Source organism: Thalassophryne amazonica, chromosome 23 (genome assembly GCF_902500255.1).
Source record: "Thalassophryne amazonica chromosome 23, fThaAma1.1, whole genome shotgun sequence".
Lineage (NCBI taxonomy): Eukaryota > Metazoa > Chordata > Actinopteri > Batrachoidiformes > Batrachoididae > Thalassophryne > Thalassophryne amazonica.
In genome coordinates, this window is record NC_047125.1 from 20,574,833 (window position 1) to 20,594,262 (window position 19,430).

Genomic DNA, 19,430 nt, shown 5'->3' on the forward strand with positions numbered 1-19,430 from the left:
TAAATTCTGGACTCACATGCCATTCCAGCAGGGGGCGGTAAATTATCTACATAATATAAATGAAGTGGCAGCTCTGTACATGTGCAATTTATTTAGTAAGTTCAATGTAAGTACATAATATAATTGTAAGTAGGTTAAAAATACATGGATGACACAAGAAAGTGAAAACACTTATTTCCATCGTGGTCCATTTAAAAATCAAATGACAAAATAGAATAATAAAATAATAATAATAATAGTGTATACGATAACAAGAACCTAAACAATTTATAAATACATTAAGACAGTAAATTAAGATTTAAAAAATTATGTAATTAATAGGAAATAAAAGAGTTGAGTTCTTCTAAAAACTGTTGACATCTAAGGTTCTAAAAACATTCTGGACTCACACGCATAATTTATTACCACCTTTGAAAAATGTCAGCTACCTATTTTATAAACAACACCCAATCTAGAGCCCGTGGACCACCACAGGCAACACGCCAGCACATAATACGTATATGTTGCAGACATGAACGAGTGAAACTCTTTGTCATGAAAGACCTCTGTCATTACGACAATATTGTCCGGTTTGTGGCTTCGTCTCCCATAGAGCGAGCGAGCTTCTGAACTGGGCCATTCTACATAATTAGTACTTCTACATTCTGAACTTTCTATTTTGATTGCAATACTTAACAATAACATTTTCAATGTAGGTCACTTTAAACACAGCCCTGTCTCGTTGGAGGCAATAAGGCACCAACAAGACAGGACCAACAGGTTTACCAACTGCCATTAAAGTTTCAACAAGACAGCGCTAATGTCACACTAGTTTAGCAATGATAACTTCCACAGTAACGTTATAGTTCACTGTCATACACTAGATGAGTGGATAACTGCAGTGGATACCGAAACATTTGTTAATGTTGCTTCCAATAACATCCTCACAAAACCATGACATTGAATGCAGCAGCTACAAAAACAGATTAGCCGACATGACAATAACTCAGGGTTTGCAAAAATGTCCAAAACTCAATGAAACACAACTATCCTGATATCAGATCAGGGAGACCTTTATCTCCAGATAAATACTAGAGTTCTGACCACATTTCCAATGGAATTAGCCAAGTTTTGTGTCGGGTTGTCTATCGATCTGTCAAACAACCCTAATAAAAAAAACTACAGAAACAGCCATGGCCATACTGAAAGCAAAAAAAATTTCGGGGAGAAAAACAATTCTTACACAGAGGAATGTATCAAGCTGGATAGTCAGGAATTGCAGGACGCAAATGCACAGCTCAGACAAACAGCTCTGGTTTTTAGAAGGTTTTACTGTTGAGGTCAGTACACGAGTAAGTAGTCCAGGAAAAGCAGCAATGCAAAAATCATCAGGCAAACAGGTGTGGTTGAAACAACAGGCTGGAGGTCAGGTACACACAAAGAGGCAGGCAGGATTATGGAACACAGGAACAGAGCTGGAATGAGGGCACAAGGCACGACAAACTGGCGAGGAACAAACACACCCAGTGATCTTAAATAGCCCCAGGTGGTAATCAGCAAATCAGGAACAGGTGTGCATGGAAAGCACCAAAACTAGGGCGTGGCCTGAGAGAGAGAAACGCCCATCACCAAGATCCAAGGGAGAGAGACGAGAGAAACAAAGGCAGGCAGACCCAAGCAGGAAAAAACCAGCAAGAGAAGAAACCAGCCAAACCCAATGAAATGCAAAAATAACTAACAGAACAAAAGAACAAAATAAAACAGAACACCTAGCAAAACTCAAACCCTGACAAACTGCCATTTAGTTTCTAGAAAATTTATTTGCATGGAAAATTATGCAAGTTCAGCATTAAAAAAAAGAAGAAAGAAAGAAAGTTTTCATAATTGGACATTGTAACACTTCATAGTGCTACAAGTTGTGTTGTAACCACAGATTATTACACAACTTTATACAGCAAGATTATTATACAGATTATTACCATACAACTGCGCAGTAACATCTTGTAGTTACAGCCACATCCATTGATTCCTTATAAACTTCAGTTTCCTCAGGTATTGAAGGTAGAAATGGTTTATTAAAGTGACATAATAGTGAACGGGGCAGTGGATGTGACAAACGAAGGAAAAAAAGAGGGAGGAGAGGAAGAAGCCCAGTGATGAAGATGACTGGCGTTGCGTACACATTATCCCAGGCACATCGAAGGCTACACTAAATTGGGAAAACTGCTGATGCCAGTGAGTGCAGGCGGGTCTGTGTATCCGCTTGTGTTTGATCAGCGGCGCTTGACTCCTTAAAGTAAAACGGGGGTTGTGGAGCGCCAGGGCATCTCCTATTCTTTCCTTCGATACAAAGGAAGCACAGCGGTTTTCTGTTTAATTCTGCACCCGTTAGCTGCAACCAGATGTAGTCCACAGAGTGAGAGGTTGTGAGAACTGAATAAGAGCGAGCGTTTGTATCGCACGCTCAGTCAAAAGAATCCCTGAAAACTTCTGCCAACTTTTCAATTTAATTTCCCTGTAGGCGAATTGTTTCTTCTATCTTTCTTATTAATGTACGCAGCAGCACATTACAAATAGTTTCCCGTCTTACAAGATGTGTTTAAAAATTTTGTTCCTCGTCTCTTCTTTAAGTTCCCAGAGGACAGAGCTGGGGAAAAAAGCAGCACAGATCTGCATAAAAGTTGACCAGTGTGTTTCATATATTGTCCATCACAATGACGCCAAGGAACTAATGCAGCAAATTTATTTATGTATTTACAGTAAAATTCGCATATAATGGATTCAAGTGGATCAGCGAATTTTGTCTGTGATAACCGAAATCCATTATACGTATAAAACAGACAAAATCTGTTCTATGCATGTTAGGATTAGTTACAGTCAGGAGGCGCCGAACAATCTACGTGGAATCCTGAATTGGGACCTACCTCATTTCATGACTGGGTCAAATTGACCTCTGAAAAAAATAAGCGCCTGCCTTACATAAGCGGCGGGCATTATGTGCATTAACAATACAACTCTGTAACTGTCTGTGATAACCGAAATCCATTATACGTATAAAACAGACAAAATCTGTTCTATGCATGTTAGGATTAGTTACAGTCAGGAGGCGCCGAACAATCTACGTGGAATCCTGAATTGGGACCTACCTCATTTCATGACTGGGTCAAATTGACCTCTGAAAAAAATAAGCGCCTGCCTTACATAAGCGGCGGGCATTATGTGCATTAACAATACAACTCTGTAACTCCGTGGCCATGCAATGACGTCAACATGTGTGAGAGTTTTAAAGTTCTCCATCGTGCCTTTTATGCAATTTTTCTGGATTATTTTTAATGGATTGTCTAGAGAATTTGTCTCTCAATGAACTCCCCATTCTACAAGCTACAAATAAAAGGTAAGGTGTACAATTTCCTCCATGAACTGCGGGTGTAATCAGCTGCACACTGCAGAAACTTTTAAAATGTGGCAGGAGAGGAAGGAGTGAAAACAAAAGTGATCACAGCCTTTTGCAGTGTCCAATATAGCAGGTGCACATCAGACTGCGAGTCCCGTCAGGCTGAAGAAAAAAAAAATTGGACTTTAATTTCAGAACTCTGTTACTGGGCACATCTAGACTGCTCTGTCAGTACTGCACTGTGGTTGGACAGGACGTTTAGTCCGATGTAAGCGAAAATCCATGATACAAAATCTAAAATATACGATGTTTATTACATGGGAAACCATACAAAAGCATAGGGACTTTTGCTTTTGTCCGGTGATTGTGAATATCCAGTTCATACGATGGCAGTTTAGACGAGTTTTACTGTATTTATTTTTTACAAGTGTAATTTATCAGATTCTGCTGGAAATTACCCCACAGCACATCTGTCCACAGTGTGTTTGATGTACAATCCTGGAACCAAAGAGCTGTGTGGGTGTCTGATACATACGGTTTTTTGTGTGTTTCCTTTTAATTCTTTGTGTCTTTGTTTTAAACTTACTGTGAAGCACTTTGTGATTGTTTCTTGAAAGGTGCTATATAAATAAATTTTACTTACCACACGTCTCATGCAAGTTCATGCTCACAAATAAACAAAAAACTTCAGCTATGTGTCTTTCTGTGAAACAACATGGGATATTTATGCTCAGCATTTCTTTGTCGTGATTACCCAAAGAAACACGCTTCTGTTGACGCCTCATTTGTCATCATATCTCTTCTGGATGTTGAGCTATTAAAATGTAAATACAGTACAACATGCATTTACACCCAAATAGCCACTTTGATTTTGCAGTTTATGAATAAAGTATATTACTTCATTTATGACCTCCAAATATACACACCACCAGTCAAAGGTTTGGACAGAGTGAAACAAATTGCATACGCTGCCCTATTTTGTGCTTATGAGATGAACAGTTTTTGTGCGTGGAAATGGAGCCTTATTATCCTTTTTCAATATTTGTTTTGTTGCTTCAATTCACTCCACTCATCCACACGCCTTCTCGCTTGTCTCGGTTTATTTTTCCTTTATATATATTTCACAGTTCCACCTTCATTCTCCAAGTACCATTATGGGTAATTTAGGTTGTTATCCAACACAGTATTTTTTTTGTGTGTGTGTGGGGGCTTTAACAGAGTTGTGGGTTGGGTTTTCTAACAATTCTAGGGTGAACATTTTTGAGTTCCTTTGTTTTAATAATCAACAATAAAACCCGCAGTATTAAGTGTAAAGATGTTAATTCCTCACCGGTATTCCAAGGTAGCCTTTGTACTGAGCTCTGCTGACCATTCATTATTCATAGAACACTATGTTGTTTCTTCGTCTGCACCATGATATGATGCATCAGCGCTTCCACATTGATTTTTTTTTTAATTTCTCTCACCAACTTACCCATAGTTCGTTCAATCCATCCATCCTTCCACCTTTCCCTCGACTCTAATTTCAGGGAAGTGGAGTTGGCTTGAGTTTTCCCCTTTGCTGGCGGAAAGAATCAATACCCTTGCTCTTTTGTCTTCCCCTCACTTCCTCTGTCCTCGCATATCACCTAGTCCCTGTAGGCTCCATTTTGAAAAATGATTACCCTTTTATTATCTGGGGGTTTGTTCCTTCCCTCCACCCATTTCTCAAGCTGTGGCCGACTTTCCCCACTTTGTTTTCTCAGCCTCTCCCATTGTGACAGAGTTTCTATTTAGTGTACACTTGCGTATGGATCTGTCCTGTTTAATTGTAAAAGCACTTTCAAATGTCCAGTCTCCCACAGAAAATATAAGACAAAGTTTAGTATTTGAGCTACAACTGTGTTATTTTGTATTGGGTTGCTGATTTAAAGGTTTCATCCACATAGACACTTTCTGTAAACTGTTTTGTGTACCCTTTCTAAAATGCTAAATTAAAAAAGACTTTAGTATGAAATAAGTTTTCAAAATCTATTAGTATGTTTCCACAAGCATAATATCACAAATAATAATAAAATAATCAAGATGCAATGGTAAATATTAACCCTTGTACACTGTTTGGCTATTTATCTCCAAGGTCTAACAGAGACCCGTTCAACTTTGTCAACAACGAGGCCCTGAAGAGGAGTACAGAAAATGAATTAACCAATTTTTAACTCCGACATGTGACAGATCAATGCTTTCAGCATTTAAGCACACAAATAAAGGTTAGCAGATGTTCATATCCAAAAACAACAAAGGACACATGATTTATATTTTAAAATAAATAAGGCCCAGTGAGTCTAAAGGACACAATAAGAGAATATAGAAAAAAATTATTATTTTTCCTCTGCAAAGTGGGGGAGTTCTTTTAAATGATCGCCCAACCCCAGGCCTTTAATTACCACATCTAAGTCACAGTCCTCATAAAATTCAGCCTTTTCCATCACGGCTTAATGTCTGTTGAAGTTACACTCTTATCAAAATGTAAATTACTGACAATCAAGTTAAAAAAGTGTAGTTACTGCCTGATGTGTACTTGTAGAAGGAAGATCATCATCATTTACTGGCAGTGAGGGACATTCATCAAAAATTAAATAAAACATCGATTTCAAATAATAGAAAATGAAGCACTGGTGTCAGATTGAGGTTCAAACGAGTGCATCCTTATGTGGAATTATTATAAAAACAGAAGAAAAATAAAGAAACAAATACATATTTTGACAGATTGAAGAAGGTAGTACAATAAAGACTAGACCAAAGGAAATGAGACACTTGGTGATGAGACAAAGAATGACAGAAAAAAAAAAGAGGCATCACATATTAGAAATGAGAAACAAGGAAATGGACGCACTAGCTGAGATGCCGATAAATTAGATGGTAGAACTTTTTGTCTAACCAAGTTTGTAAATGCTGCTTCTCGAGATGGAATTTTAAACATGATTTCACTGTGCAAAGTGCTGGAGATCTGGGAGTGGGAAAAAAAAGGAGACAAAAAGAAGAAGAAAAACCCATGCACGCAAGGTGTTTAGTACGAGAAGTAAGAAGTAATGGTTAAAGCAGACTACATCCTGCAGGAACAAACTGTCAACGCGCCCATTTGTGTGCACAATGTGCCAGCAAAAGCGTATCATCTCTATAACTCATTGTTGCCATGGTGATTAGCAGAACTAATTCCTTGTTTAACACGCCTGTGGATTGACAGATGTGTAAACACACACACACACACACACACACACACCTTGTTTGCAGCTGGACATGACAAGCAAATCAAAAAGCCACATGTTGGCAACAAAAACCATACATATGTTAAAAGAAACTTGGATGCACAGACGTGTTTGTCTTCTTGCATCTGTCAAAATAGGGTTAACTTGCAGACTGCATGGTGCCACTGCAGATCTGTACAGTGAGCACCTTGCATGGCAGCACCCTGACATCAGTGTGTGAGTGTGTTTGTGTGAATGTGCGCCATCACTGTAAAGTGCTTTGGGCGTCTGATACAGATGGAAAAGCGGTATATAAATACAGTCCATTTACATAAAATCCGAATTAAAAAAAATTTGTTTTGTTTTTACTGTGAACATGTTTAAATCATTTTATAACTTAGAATGTAAATTCAAATTGTAAATTTCAAAAACATATGTACAAATGTAGCAAACAAAGTTATATACACAACTATTTACATTAAAATGCAGGAAATGCTTCAGGGGTTTTTTTGTACAGCTGTTTACAATGCAATAAGATGCAACAAATTATTTGTGCCACTCAGAAAAACAATTCCTGTGTCTGGCGGTGTTGCAAAATGCGAAAGAAGGCTCATGTTGCTTTTGGGCCAATGTATCAACATTGCAGTGCAACATGGCGGCCTCCATGAGGGGGGCTACTTCCATGTAGATATGAAGGGCTCATTCTAAGCTCATAAAAGCACAGTGATTCATTGTTGCAGATAATTTTACACTAATGAACAGATGGTAACGAATGCTACTTTCCATTTCTGTTAATAAACCCTGTAAATCCTACACACCGTAGCTTTAAAAGAAAAAGTTAATAGTTTTTGCCTTTTAAATTCATGTTTCTTTTCACACTTTCCTAAAAAGTCACAATTTAAAAAAAAGTGACAACCCCCAGCCAGGTTGGCGCGCATGTCATAAACAGAATCACATGCACAACATGCTTAAATACCACTGGTACGCTGCAGATGAATTGTTGACACATTTGTGCTTTTGAGTGGCAATTTCTTCGGTGGGAGAATGAGCAGGCAAACATGAGCAAACTACTAAACAAACATTACTTTTTTCCCCCCGCTGTTCTCCAGCAACTGCCACTGCAAATCATCCCGCATACATTTTCAATTCTTTGTGTCACCTTCTCCCCTCACAGGCACTCGCTTTAGCAGCAAATTTGAATTTTCTGCCCTCTTCCAGCACATTCGCTCTGAGAGCACAAGACGGGGAAGAGTGGCTTTCTGGCGAAGCTTCAACATTGCTTTCTGCAACCTCCCTCCCGCCACTCAGACACGAAAACAAAACTAAGTGGGTGCGACGGCATGGCATACTGTAAAGAACACTGCAGTCTCAAATACTGATGCTCCTCACGTACCAAAGTACCAGAATTTAATTCAGAATTACATTTCCAACAATATGGCACAGGAATTTTGTTTCAAGATGAAACCTCAGATACACACTACAACTTGAACAGCACTCAATAAGATACTGACTGCTACCATCAACACCACAGTTTAAGACAATCACATAACCATTTCACCTTGTTGAATTCACCACGTGACCCAGCGCATGTAGAGAGAGATCCTGTGCCAAATTCATGAGGAGGCATTTTTTGGTCATGGTTTGGTCTATAGCCCACAACAAATTTACACATTTAGTGTATTCATTTAGAACAAGTAAATCAGTCAAGTTGGACGTACATACAAATGGAATGCTAATGGCAGAGCTAATCTAAGATGTAATCCTACATCTGGAATTAAACTGTGAAAGATGATGCGTACAGTGTCAGAAAAGTCTCCAAATTATCATGCTTCATTATCACCTGACATCCATCAACATGCAGAAAAAAAAAATCAAAGTGGTCTTAATATTAGGACAGTCGCCAACAAATACAACAGCTGAAGCTTGAGCTCACTGCTTATGTTGCCTGCAACTTTGGTGCTGATATAACTGTTAACCAACAATAATTAATTTGAGGTACAAAAGAAAAAAGATATGTCTTGCTGTGCAGTAAATTATATTAACCCCCTGGGGCCGAAGCCGTTGTATACAATGGCAAAGACCAAGCTTTACTAAATTATAAATAACTTTTGAATGATATGAGATAGAAAATTCCTTTTTTTTTTTTTTTTGCCTAAAAGTTAACTCCGCAGACTTTCAAGCCAGCCATATGTCATCTTTGTACTCCTCATAGAAGCTGTGTGATGACGTGCGCAATGTGAGTGTCCAATTGGAATTGGTTCATCGTCACATGGTTTTCCAAAATCCAATCGTAGGGCAGATTTACCTCACGTGAAAAGCCAAAGATCGTTTTCAGGAGTGATGTTACTAGTTGACCCGTTTCAATAGCCCCCTGGGTGCTCCAATGAGTACATACTATTAGTACAAACTCAGTGCGCCCTGCCCCATTACGCACAGCGTTCAGTGAAAGCAGGAGCAGATGGAGAGCCTCTGATGACAATCTCACGTGCTCAAACAAAGAGTGTGTAACTATCAGGATTGCTCCAGTAGTTTGCATGTGAATGTTACTGATAACTCTGTTGCTTTCTCTGCGTAAAGCACTGTTTACCATATCAATGGACAACAAAACACATAGACCATTTTGTATATATTGTTCAAAATGTGCATTTGTGTTTATTGTTTTAATCTTTTTGTTGTACAGTCTTTCACACAAGACCTCAACTTACCTTTATAAAGTGTCAAAACAGTTGTTTATTATAGTTTGCTGTGTGTTTTGAATAAATGTGTGTGGAAAATTATTTTTCGCTTTATTTTTTCCTTGCCTATTTTTGATTGTAAACCTTTATTACACTTATAAAACACAATAAAAACATATATATTCTGAAAGCACAGGTTGTCCTGAAAAAAAAAGAGACATAAAACTTGATTGTGGGATGCAGGGAGAGCTGTTAACAGCAATAATAAAACATTTATGCCAGGCGAGTGAACTGTCCAAAAAATGCCCTCGGACCCCACAGGGTTAACAGACCAAGAAGTCTGTGCTCCAGTATTTCCATTGAGTGAAGATTAGCCTATTAGCTTTAGCTTGTTTGCCAATTCCATGATGGGGAGCATGTTTAGACTTCATTTGTTTGCCCAGATCACACAAGTCATGCCCAAGGTCCACATCTTTACAAGTTTATGGATTGGATGGAAGTTCATGGAGTCAGGCAGCGCCAACATAGCGACATTTGGAACAGCCCCATTTGATCATCAAGCACACTCTTTAGAAACCTATGAGTGATGTCACAGAGGGTTTGTCCAGTATATGTAGTCTATGATTATGACCAGAACTTTCTGCCAATAACCCAGCCAGTTGATTGCGCTTTTCACAATAAACCTAAATGACAACACTTTAACCGAAGTACCAGAGTGGGCCTACTGGTATGTCATCCTTAAGCTACTTTGGTATGGTTCCAGAAAGCAGACATTACAATCCTTGGTTCATTACAGATAACACAGATGAATGAACAAGCAAAGCAGAGCACAAAACACTGATTCCACCAAAGTGACAACAAATCTATTACATTGCTTTAATATGAATCATTTATTGAACAAATCAGGAATAGCGGGGGCAGGTTAGTTAAATGAATCATTGTCCATATTTATGCCTGTGAAAAGAAAGAGGAAAAGACAAAGCAGAGAAAAGTCAACCAGAAGGCTGAGTCTGAAGGAAAATGGAAGCGGGAGGGGGAAAAAAATATTATTCCCAAATGGATTTACGGAAACAGTTGTTTGAGGAGCAGGTAAAAGGACAGAAAGCCCATTTGATTGTACGTCTCATTTTCTTGTGAACTCGATATCCACTCTCCGCTCAAACTCTTTCACAGAGAACTGAAGTAACTTCCTACAGCCACCAGTGCTGCCAGGCAACTTTGATCTCCGAGACAGTGTATCAGCAAACACTGCAGCCTGCAGCCAGTTCAAAGACTGCACTGCACCTCTAAAAGACTCAGATGGAGGCTGCCGATAATGGAAGAGAGGAGATATGCACAGAAAGAAGAACAGAGGGGGGCAGAGACGCAGGCCACCGCGAAGAACAAATAAGAGCCGAGAAAAGCAGGTGTATGTGGTAGCCAAGTGTTTATGTGTGCACACAAACGAAACCCAACAGCAGAAAAATGTGTTTAAATCTGTGGAAATGGGCCGAGTATATCAGATGAATATGCATGCACATACACGCAGTGTGAATATGTGATATATTAGGGGTTAAAAGTCCCCAACACTCTGCTATTACCTTCCAATGAGCTGCTGATTAAAATGAAAAGGCTCTAATTACATTGGAAATTGGATTGGATGTATGAAGGTGGCTGAGCGCACCCAACCTTCACCACAGTGCTGAAAAAGCAGCACCGCCGAGGGTTCAACGAAGTTCAAATACGACACAAGAAGAGCTGCAAGCCTTGAAATGTTACACATTTTGAGATAAGCATGCAACTTGTGTACAAACTTGCACATACTTAGGTACACCTTGCCAACAAGAACTGCCTTCAATATCTTTGTTACATAAATTCAACCTTATCATGGAAACATTCCTCAGAGATGTTTGTCTATATTGACACGATACCGTCACGCATTCAACCAGTCTGCCTGTTCTCCTCTAACATCAACAAGGCATTTTCATCCATACAACTGCCACACACTGGATATCTTCTCTTTTTTGGACCATTCTCTGTAAACCCTAGAGATGGTTGAGTGTGAAAATCCCAATAGATCAGCAGTTTCTGAAATATTCAGACCAGCTTGTCTGGCCTGCCGCAACAACCATACCATGACCACGACTTCAGCAAGTCGTCTTCACCACGTCTAGATGCCTAAATGCGTTGAGTTGCTGCCATGTGATTGGCTGATTAGCCATTTGTGTCAATAAGCAATTGAACCGGTTACCTAATAAAGTTTTCAGTGAGTGTACTGTGCTCTGACATCACTGGGAGGTTTTCTGTAAGCACAAAGGTTGTGGTAAAGTTATACTGCAGACGTGCTATAGCTAGGCTATGGTGTTTTTTTTTTGTTTGTTTTTTTTGCACATATCATAGCATCAAGGTGCACACTATGTAGATCACATGTGGGCAACTGCGATCTTCACATGCTGGTTTGTCATGGTCATGCAACATGTCCTTTTTTGAAAGGATGTTTTGTTTGAAATGCACAGATAAATTTATGGAAATGAAGCCACAGCCTAAAGCTATATCTGAATACTTCCAGTATCGTATTATACGGTAGGCACAAAGCAGTACATCATAAACTGTAAGTATGCAAAAACAGGGTAGGCATTTAAGAGTCACTGAATATTGGCTGGATGAACCACTGCCTTCTTAGTGCACAAAATGAGAACACTACCCAGTCCTACAAAGCAGCCAGAGCCTGGTAACAAAGAAGAAGAACCTTCTTGGAAAATTCAAAGAAGGGAGCGGACATAAACAAAAATGGTCGTGTCATCCAAGGAGCCAAGGCACAGGATAAATATACATCAAGAATCTGCTGTTGCAAAACAGATGTTTTCAAGCAAATATATACAACATCTATAAACAGTCACGTAACATGACAGCAGTGTAGTGCGTATGAACTGTGTACATACCACTTTCTCGCTTACTTCTACGTACATCAGTAACTGTTGGGTAGTATGTACAAACATTGGTCAGTACATGCTAAGTATTTGGATGGAGGGCAAATTTAACATTTCTGTAGTCCAGTAAAACTCGCCTAAATTGTCATCGCATAAACCGGATATTTGTACTCACCGGACAAAAAAATTAAGTCCGAATGCTTTAAGGTTTTCCATGTAATAAACACTGTATATACTGGATTTGGTTTAATGGATTTTCGCTTACACTGACAGAGTAGTGTGGATGTGCCTGCCCAGTAACAGAGGTATGAAATGAACTTCGAGGAAAGTGGGCACCGTATTTCCTTGATTAAAAGCCCAGCTGTTTATTTTTTAAAACCGTGTTCAGACCAGGGACCTAAATGAGGCAGGGTGTAATTTAAGGCCGGCGATTATTAACAAAACGCTGCTTGCTGCCTACACTGTAATATTGTGTTATGTGTCACACATCTCTGGGTGTGGCGAACGAAACCGCTTTCATTCAGAGCCCTGCGCTTAGTTGCGAACCCTCCTCTTGACATGCACCTGCTAAACGACTGAGACTGCAAGGGCTGTGATTGGTCACGTTTACGTTTTCACTCCTTTCTCTTCCGGTCATATTTTAATAGTTTTCAATTCATGGAGAAAAATTGTATGCACCGTACCATTGGTTTGGAGGTTGATGATTGCATAAAGATGTGTATCTTGTTGACGGACAAATTAATCCAGAAAAATACACTGTTCCGGCGGCAAATTGCATAGACGCGACGGAGAACTTTAGAACGGTCACGAGCACATCAACATCATTGCATGGCCACTGAGCTGAAGAATCATAAAGAAGCTATGATGTGCAAGCCTTCACTTTGGGGATTGGTTGGACGTTAATGCAATCAAGTCAGAGCAGGTAAATGAAATGGTGATTCTCAATTTGACACTATGGGTGTTGAACTTCAAGCCCTCCAGGGTGGTCCAGAGGTATGCTACCCTTTTTTTTGTATATTTTAAGCATACATATGCACCCATCTGGTATACTTTGAGATCAAAATTCAGGGACTCCAACAATTAAGAACTTTGTTATTCATATAACTTTTTCTCAAAGTTCTGAGTAATTACAGAGAGCCCCTACTGTCTTTACAAGCAATATTAAAGACAATATTTAAATTACATGATACATTATATTAGTAAAATGGATAAAATTCTTAGAAAAAAGCCAAAAGAAGTCCAAATACTTCAGTTGTTTAAAATACTGATGCGGTACAAATGCCTTTTTGGTTTTGTCAGTCAGATGGTGGGCAGTTTGTTGGCCCGATTACTGGGTCAATACGACAATCCAAGCAGAAACACTGGATACCAAACCACCTTTATGTTTGTATTATTGATCAACATTGCTGTACACAAGCTCATATGATCTGTCCCAAGTAAGCATCGTCATTTATGATATACCACGAAAAAAAGCTAAAGCAAGCCAAGGGGATAATGAAAATCAGTACAACAAATTTAAGTTATAGTTCCAGCAGACAGGAGGCTGCAGCAGTACAGAGGTGTTTGCTGAATATTGCTTTTTTAGCCATTTCCTAAAACAAAAATAGGGGCTTGGGAAATGAAATTGAGTTTGCCAACTCCATGGCTAAGGAGCTACAAAAGAGAAATGTTTAACCTGGGTCAAGCAGATGTGATGTGTTGGCAAAAGCAGGCAGCAAAAACAAAGCAACATGGAGTGAGTTTAGCTCATGGTGTGTTAATTATTACTCTGTAGAAAAGTGCTTCAAAATAAATAAATAAGTAAACAAATAAACAGAAGAACTGAAAACCAGCAGAGAGAAATAAAAAAGTTGCAATTCATTTTAGACAGAAGACTCAGCATACTGTCACCCTATCAATAACCTGAAGGGAGTTGAGCGAAGCTAGGGAATCCACTAAAAGCAGCACTTCATTGAGAAACAAACAAACAAACAAAAAGGCCTATGTTAGAAACTAAGTTTACCATATTGTTACATAGATCAAAAACAACATGACTCGGACACAAAGGCGACGTGGTCACGATAGCGAGCTGGTGGCCAAACGTAACGCCCACGTTTCCCCTCAGACGACACTGAGGAAACAATAACGAACCAAGCTGGAAGCCAATTTGATGTTGTATAGGAGTAACGAGAAGCTCGACGTTTGAAAGATTTTGCTGGAGGCAACATTTCTTCATCCAAGCCACGACTGTCAAGTCCTTTGAGAGGAAAGGATAACAGAGATTATATTTCTGAAGTCCTTTTACCCTGCCTCTTGTGAATAAGAGCTTTAAATGTGTTGCCATCCAGTTTACACGTAACTTTAAACAGCCTCCTTGATGGTTATCTTCAGTAGAAGCTTTAATATTTTTGCAAGCAAGGCAAAAAAGGAAATTATATCTAGTTTATACACAAGCTAGGGAAACAGTAAATCTGTGTGCAAACAGCTCATAAGCTTTGGGGAAGTATTTTTCTTCCATGCACAAATTATTTATATGCACACGGTACAGCACGCCTATTCTGGACTAATTTGTTGTGCCCTCCAAAATTAATATCATGTGGTGCAAAAGCAGAGTAACGTGTGAGGACAACAGAACCACAAGGCACAAAGGAGAACAGTCTTTTTCCTTCTCAACATTGTGTGTGGAGATAAAAGTACCCCATGTTGAGCAGTTTATGGTATCAGTGTCCTGCTCAAGGATACTGTGACACCAAGGTGCACTCAGGGATTGAAAACTATGACCCTTCAGTTAGCCAACAATCCACTCTGTCAGTGGAGCAATGGTCAACCTCATGTACAAAGAACAACATTGTGTGTGGAGATAAAAGTACCCCATGTTGAGCAGTTTATGGTATCAGTGTCCTGCTCAAGGATACTGTGACACCAAGGTGCACTCAGGGATTGAAAACTATGACCCTTCAGTTAGCCAACAATCCACTCTGTCAGTGGAGCAATGGTCAACCTCATGTACAAAGAACAACAACCAATTCGCATCTTGCTCCATCACAAGCCACCTCAAGTCTAGCATAGGAGCATGCACGAGTGCTGCGCCTCAGTGGATTCACCTCAAACCTGTCCACCCCTACCTCTCGAAGGAAACCATCGATCTGCCACGTCTAGGTGAAATAGACCCCTCGAGACTGAGGCACCTAAATGCTGAATCAAACCCAGAGAAACACACCACATGTGCAAAATGTTGCAGCTGATGCACCCCCATAATGCAAGCGATAGTCCTCTTCCCAAGTCATTAAATCATTTCAACAGTCCACAAAGATCATCCAAAGCCATCCGGTCGTTACCATAAAGACTTGGACCACATATAGATACACTTCTAGTGGTGCGTACAGGAAGTCACTGAAAGTCTGGAGCCGCCACCAAAGCTGATTCTTGGACAACTGTTTTGTTTTTTAAATAAGGAAATGTCTCTAATTCAAACAAATAGAAACTTGGTGTTACTGAGTAATTTAAGAGCAAGATGTGTTCTATTGGTCTGGTGGTTACTGGGATTCAAGTAATCAGGGAACTGTGTTTATTTTGGCTGCTGCCATAGTAACAATATGGTTTCTCACCAGGTCTTCCATTTGAGCCTATAAACACGTCTATCTTGAAAATGATTTGGCATCAAAAACAAGGATTATCACTTTAAAACAGGCAAAGCATGTGATCTCAGGCAGAACAACAAAAGCAAGGTAAATTTATGAGTCTTACAAAGTTACCGTCCTTATCTTACATAACAATTCTGTTGGTATCAAGGTCAACTCTTTAGTAAATCACCATCCACATGTCATTACCTGAAGAGACTATTCCTTGAAAGTCTCCTCTGAAAGATTATTTTTAACTTTGGCGATGCTGTCACAACCGACACCACTTCTCAGCAATGCAAAACCCAAGCATGTCATTTAAGTTGTTTGTGAAATATTGACATTTGTTTTGTAATCTGTGAGTGCATAGTTGAATAAAATCATAAATTGTTTTCAATAAAGGCACTCAAAAGTAGCTCAAAAGCTGGCTTCCAAAATTGAAAGTGTGGTCCATGTTCTTGACATTAAGTTTCCATCCACTTAAAGCAAGATTTTTATTTCGGCTAGGCAAAAACCTTGATGTTCCCTTCATTTGAATCACAAGAAGGCAGAATTAAAAACGCAGAACTCAGGTGGGTTAAGCAATGAATGTGTCGACACATACCTTGACATCTTAGAAGAAATTCTGCTACCTAGTGAAAAAGCTGCTTTAACAAGCAGGTTAGAGGCCCATGAATATGTAAGATTTTAACACAAAAGCCTTTCTTCTCTGCTTTCATTCATTCAGGGCCACTAGCCTCTAATACTATGAAATGTTCTAGTTATCCAAAACCTTGGGGACGGCTATAACGAGACACAGACAATGAAAGACAGACTCCCTCAGCAGAAGAGACCTCTAAACCTATTATAACTGACTTCAACACCAAACACACAATCGTACCTGTTTGGCAAGGTTGACAGCATCGGAGTGGAGCCGGTTTTTCAGATGAGGATCAAGCTGAACAGCAGGTGCAATCTCCACAACCTTAACACAAACACAACAGCAATGCTAATGACACAGATGTCTGGAACTTGCATACAAATTCATTTTTAGTTGCCTTTTATGGTTAAATATGCTTCAATATTCACATGAAACATCCTCAGTGTTACATATTTAAGTGACTTGGGGCAGAGAAAATCCCAGTATTTACATTCCCATGTCTTATTAATGCTTTTAGCTCATTGAAAATATGTTTAATTCCTCAAATAACAAGGGAATAAAGAACACACCCAAAAAAAAAAAACAAAATAAGGATGTTCCCAAAAACAAAAAACTGCCATCAAACCACCTACTCAAAATGGCCGCCAAAATAGTTTTTCCACATAAAATGTATCAAAGTGGCTTATAAAGAACTTAATTTTCAAAAAAATATTCCAAGGGAAGAAACTTTTAGATGACAAATACAATTCTGCCTAAATAATTTCATTAATGAGTTGTAAATTCAAAATACAGTGGCTTGCAAAAGTATTCGGCCCCTTGGGATTTCACACATTTTAATTTGTTTATCAGGCTTCTCAATATAAACATTTCCAAAATTATCTTCCTTAAATTCAAACTCAAAACAAATCTCTGCAATTTGATACAAATGAATAAAAAATATAAAAGCCAAGATGATTGGTTGCATAAGTAATCAGCCCCTTTGGTATAATACCTGTAAATATTCAGTTTTATTGCCAGTTGTCCTCTGACAAGTCAGAGGATGGATACATGAACATTTGCAAGTCACTGAACAGGTCTTGGACTTTATTTACATCAGTTATGAAGAAATACAAACAGTATGACACTCAATCGTAAATCTGTGTGGAGTAGACAGTTCTCAGCAAGAAGGAGAAGAGTGAGGAAAGACACCAAGACACCCAGACAACCCAGACGAAGTTACAGGCTTCTGTGGATGTGACTGGAGAAATTGTGGTTAGTGCATGTTTTACATTTGTATCACCTGTTATACAGCTTTATATCAAATTGTAAAGATCTGGTTTGAGTTTAAGAAAGACAATCTTAGAATTTTTTTTTTTTTTACATTGAGCAGCCTGATTTACTTTATGTATTTGAAATGGCATAAACAAATTAAAATGCATGAAATAAGGGGCCGAATACTTTTGAAAGCCACTGCAGTGTCCAAAACAACCTTCTCCTTTAACAATGCAACAAACAACAGAAATATAACAATGGATCACATTTTGGATGCCAGCTTGAGTATCTGCTTAAGTTCAGGTTTTATCTTTAGGAACAAATTAAATGTGTTTTGGGGTGGCTGGCAAACCTTTAAAAAAAACACACACAAAAAAAAAACAGTTCATTTGGTTAGTTCTTGGGTTGAGTGAAAAAAAGGGGGTGGTCAGAGTTCTCTTTCTATGAAAATTAACTTAAGTTGAAATATTGATATAAACAAAATACAATGTCAGGCTGTGGAATAAGTAAAACAGTGAGTGACCTGATTGTTGGTTCTTTTACATCCACTCAACAGATCACATGCTTTTCCATTCAAATAGAAAATATTTTTACATCGACTTTTAACAGACAGACCTGCAGATACACAAGTTTTTTATTCTTAATGTTTTAACTTTTGACAATGCCAAAGATTGTTAGCAGCAGAATATTTATCTGTGATGTCTTTATATATAGTAGATAATAGATAAAAAATTCCTTTAAACTTTAACATTCAGTCATCTCTTCATGAAATCCTTTGATATTTCAAATTACAAAAACAGACAGCATGACTCATATTTAATGGCACTCAGGTTTCACTTATTGTGGCCAAGACCAATGCAAAGAGGAATAACTGAACCCAATGCAACGCAATTCACTTCAAAACACTTTTGCAATATTTATTAAATCTATATCAAAAAGAAAAACTCATTTAACTGAATCAGAGTATTAGTCCAGGACCCAGAAAAGGCAAAGGTATTAGTTCTTTGACTTTGAGGGTAAAAAAATAAAATAAAAATTCTATTTCAACATCAAACTTGTCCTTGAGATTCAAAAAGATTTTAGAATAAGGTCAATGGAAGATTACCTCTCACTCAGTCAATGCATGAACAGCACTGCTAATATGAATATCATCTTCAATTTGATAAAAGGTAGAAAGTAATGAAGAGGCATGACTGACACCACAGAGGTGACAATATGTAATGAAATAGTATGTTCAGCTCCCCGCTGATGAAAGCAGCGCTGCACAGAGTACATGATGAGATAGAAAATTCTGTTTTTTCCTAAGTAGTACTGACATCATTCTTATGAGTGGTGCAGTTTTGAAATATGCCAACCCCTGAAACAACTCAAATATCTGAAAATCAGATTTATGTTGATTTAACTGCTGCATTTGCTGCCAAGAATCCCATTCAGACAGCATTAGCCAAAACCATTTTGTTTTTAATAATTGTAAAAGCCACTTATCTCTGCTGATGAAGGCGTAAAATGACAGGCTGCGCTATCACAGCTGCAATTTACTCATTTATTAACATTACTGAACTGACATGTTTGCGTGCATGAAAATGAAATAACAATCGGATTTTCATGTTTGCAGGTGCGAGTCGCAGTAATCACCCTTGGTTCTGTGTCCTGATCACCTACCGCCACCGCGAAATTCATGTCAGTCTACATAATGTGGCAAAAATGCGACGATTAAAAGAAGAAAAAAAACGAAACTAAACAAAACATTGAAAGTCAC

General features: G+C 38.6%; 1 protein-coding gene across 3 annotated transcripts in view; it reads right to left on the bottom strand.

The window, feature by feature from the left end:
* pcxb (pyruvate carboxylase b) overlaps positions 1-19,430 on the bottom strand; it is a 501,867-nt gene that overhangs the window by 422,458 nt on the left and 59,979 nt on the right. For all 3 annotated transcript variants that reach the window (XM_034164611.1, XM_034164610.1, XM_034164612.1), the window contains one exon: positions 16,661-16,744. In XM_034164611.1, coding sequence (XP_034020502.1) covers positions 16,661-16,744 — 84 coding nt within the window. The remainder of the gene's footprint in view (positions 1-16,660; positions 16,745-19,430) is intronic.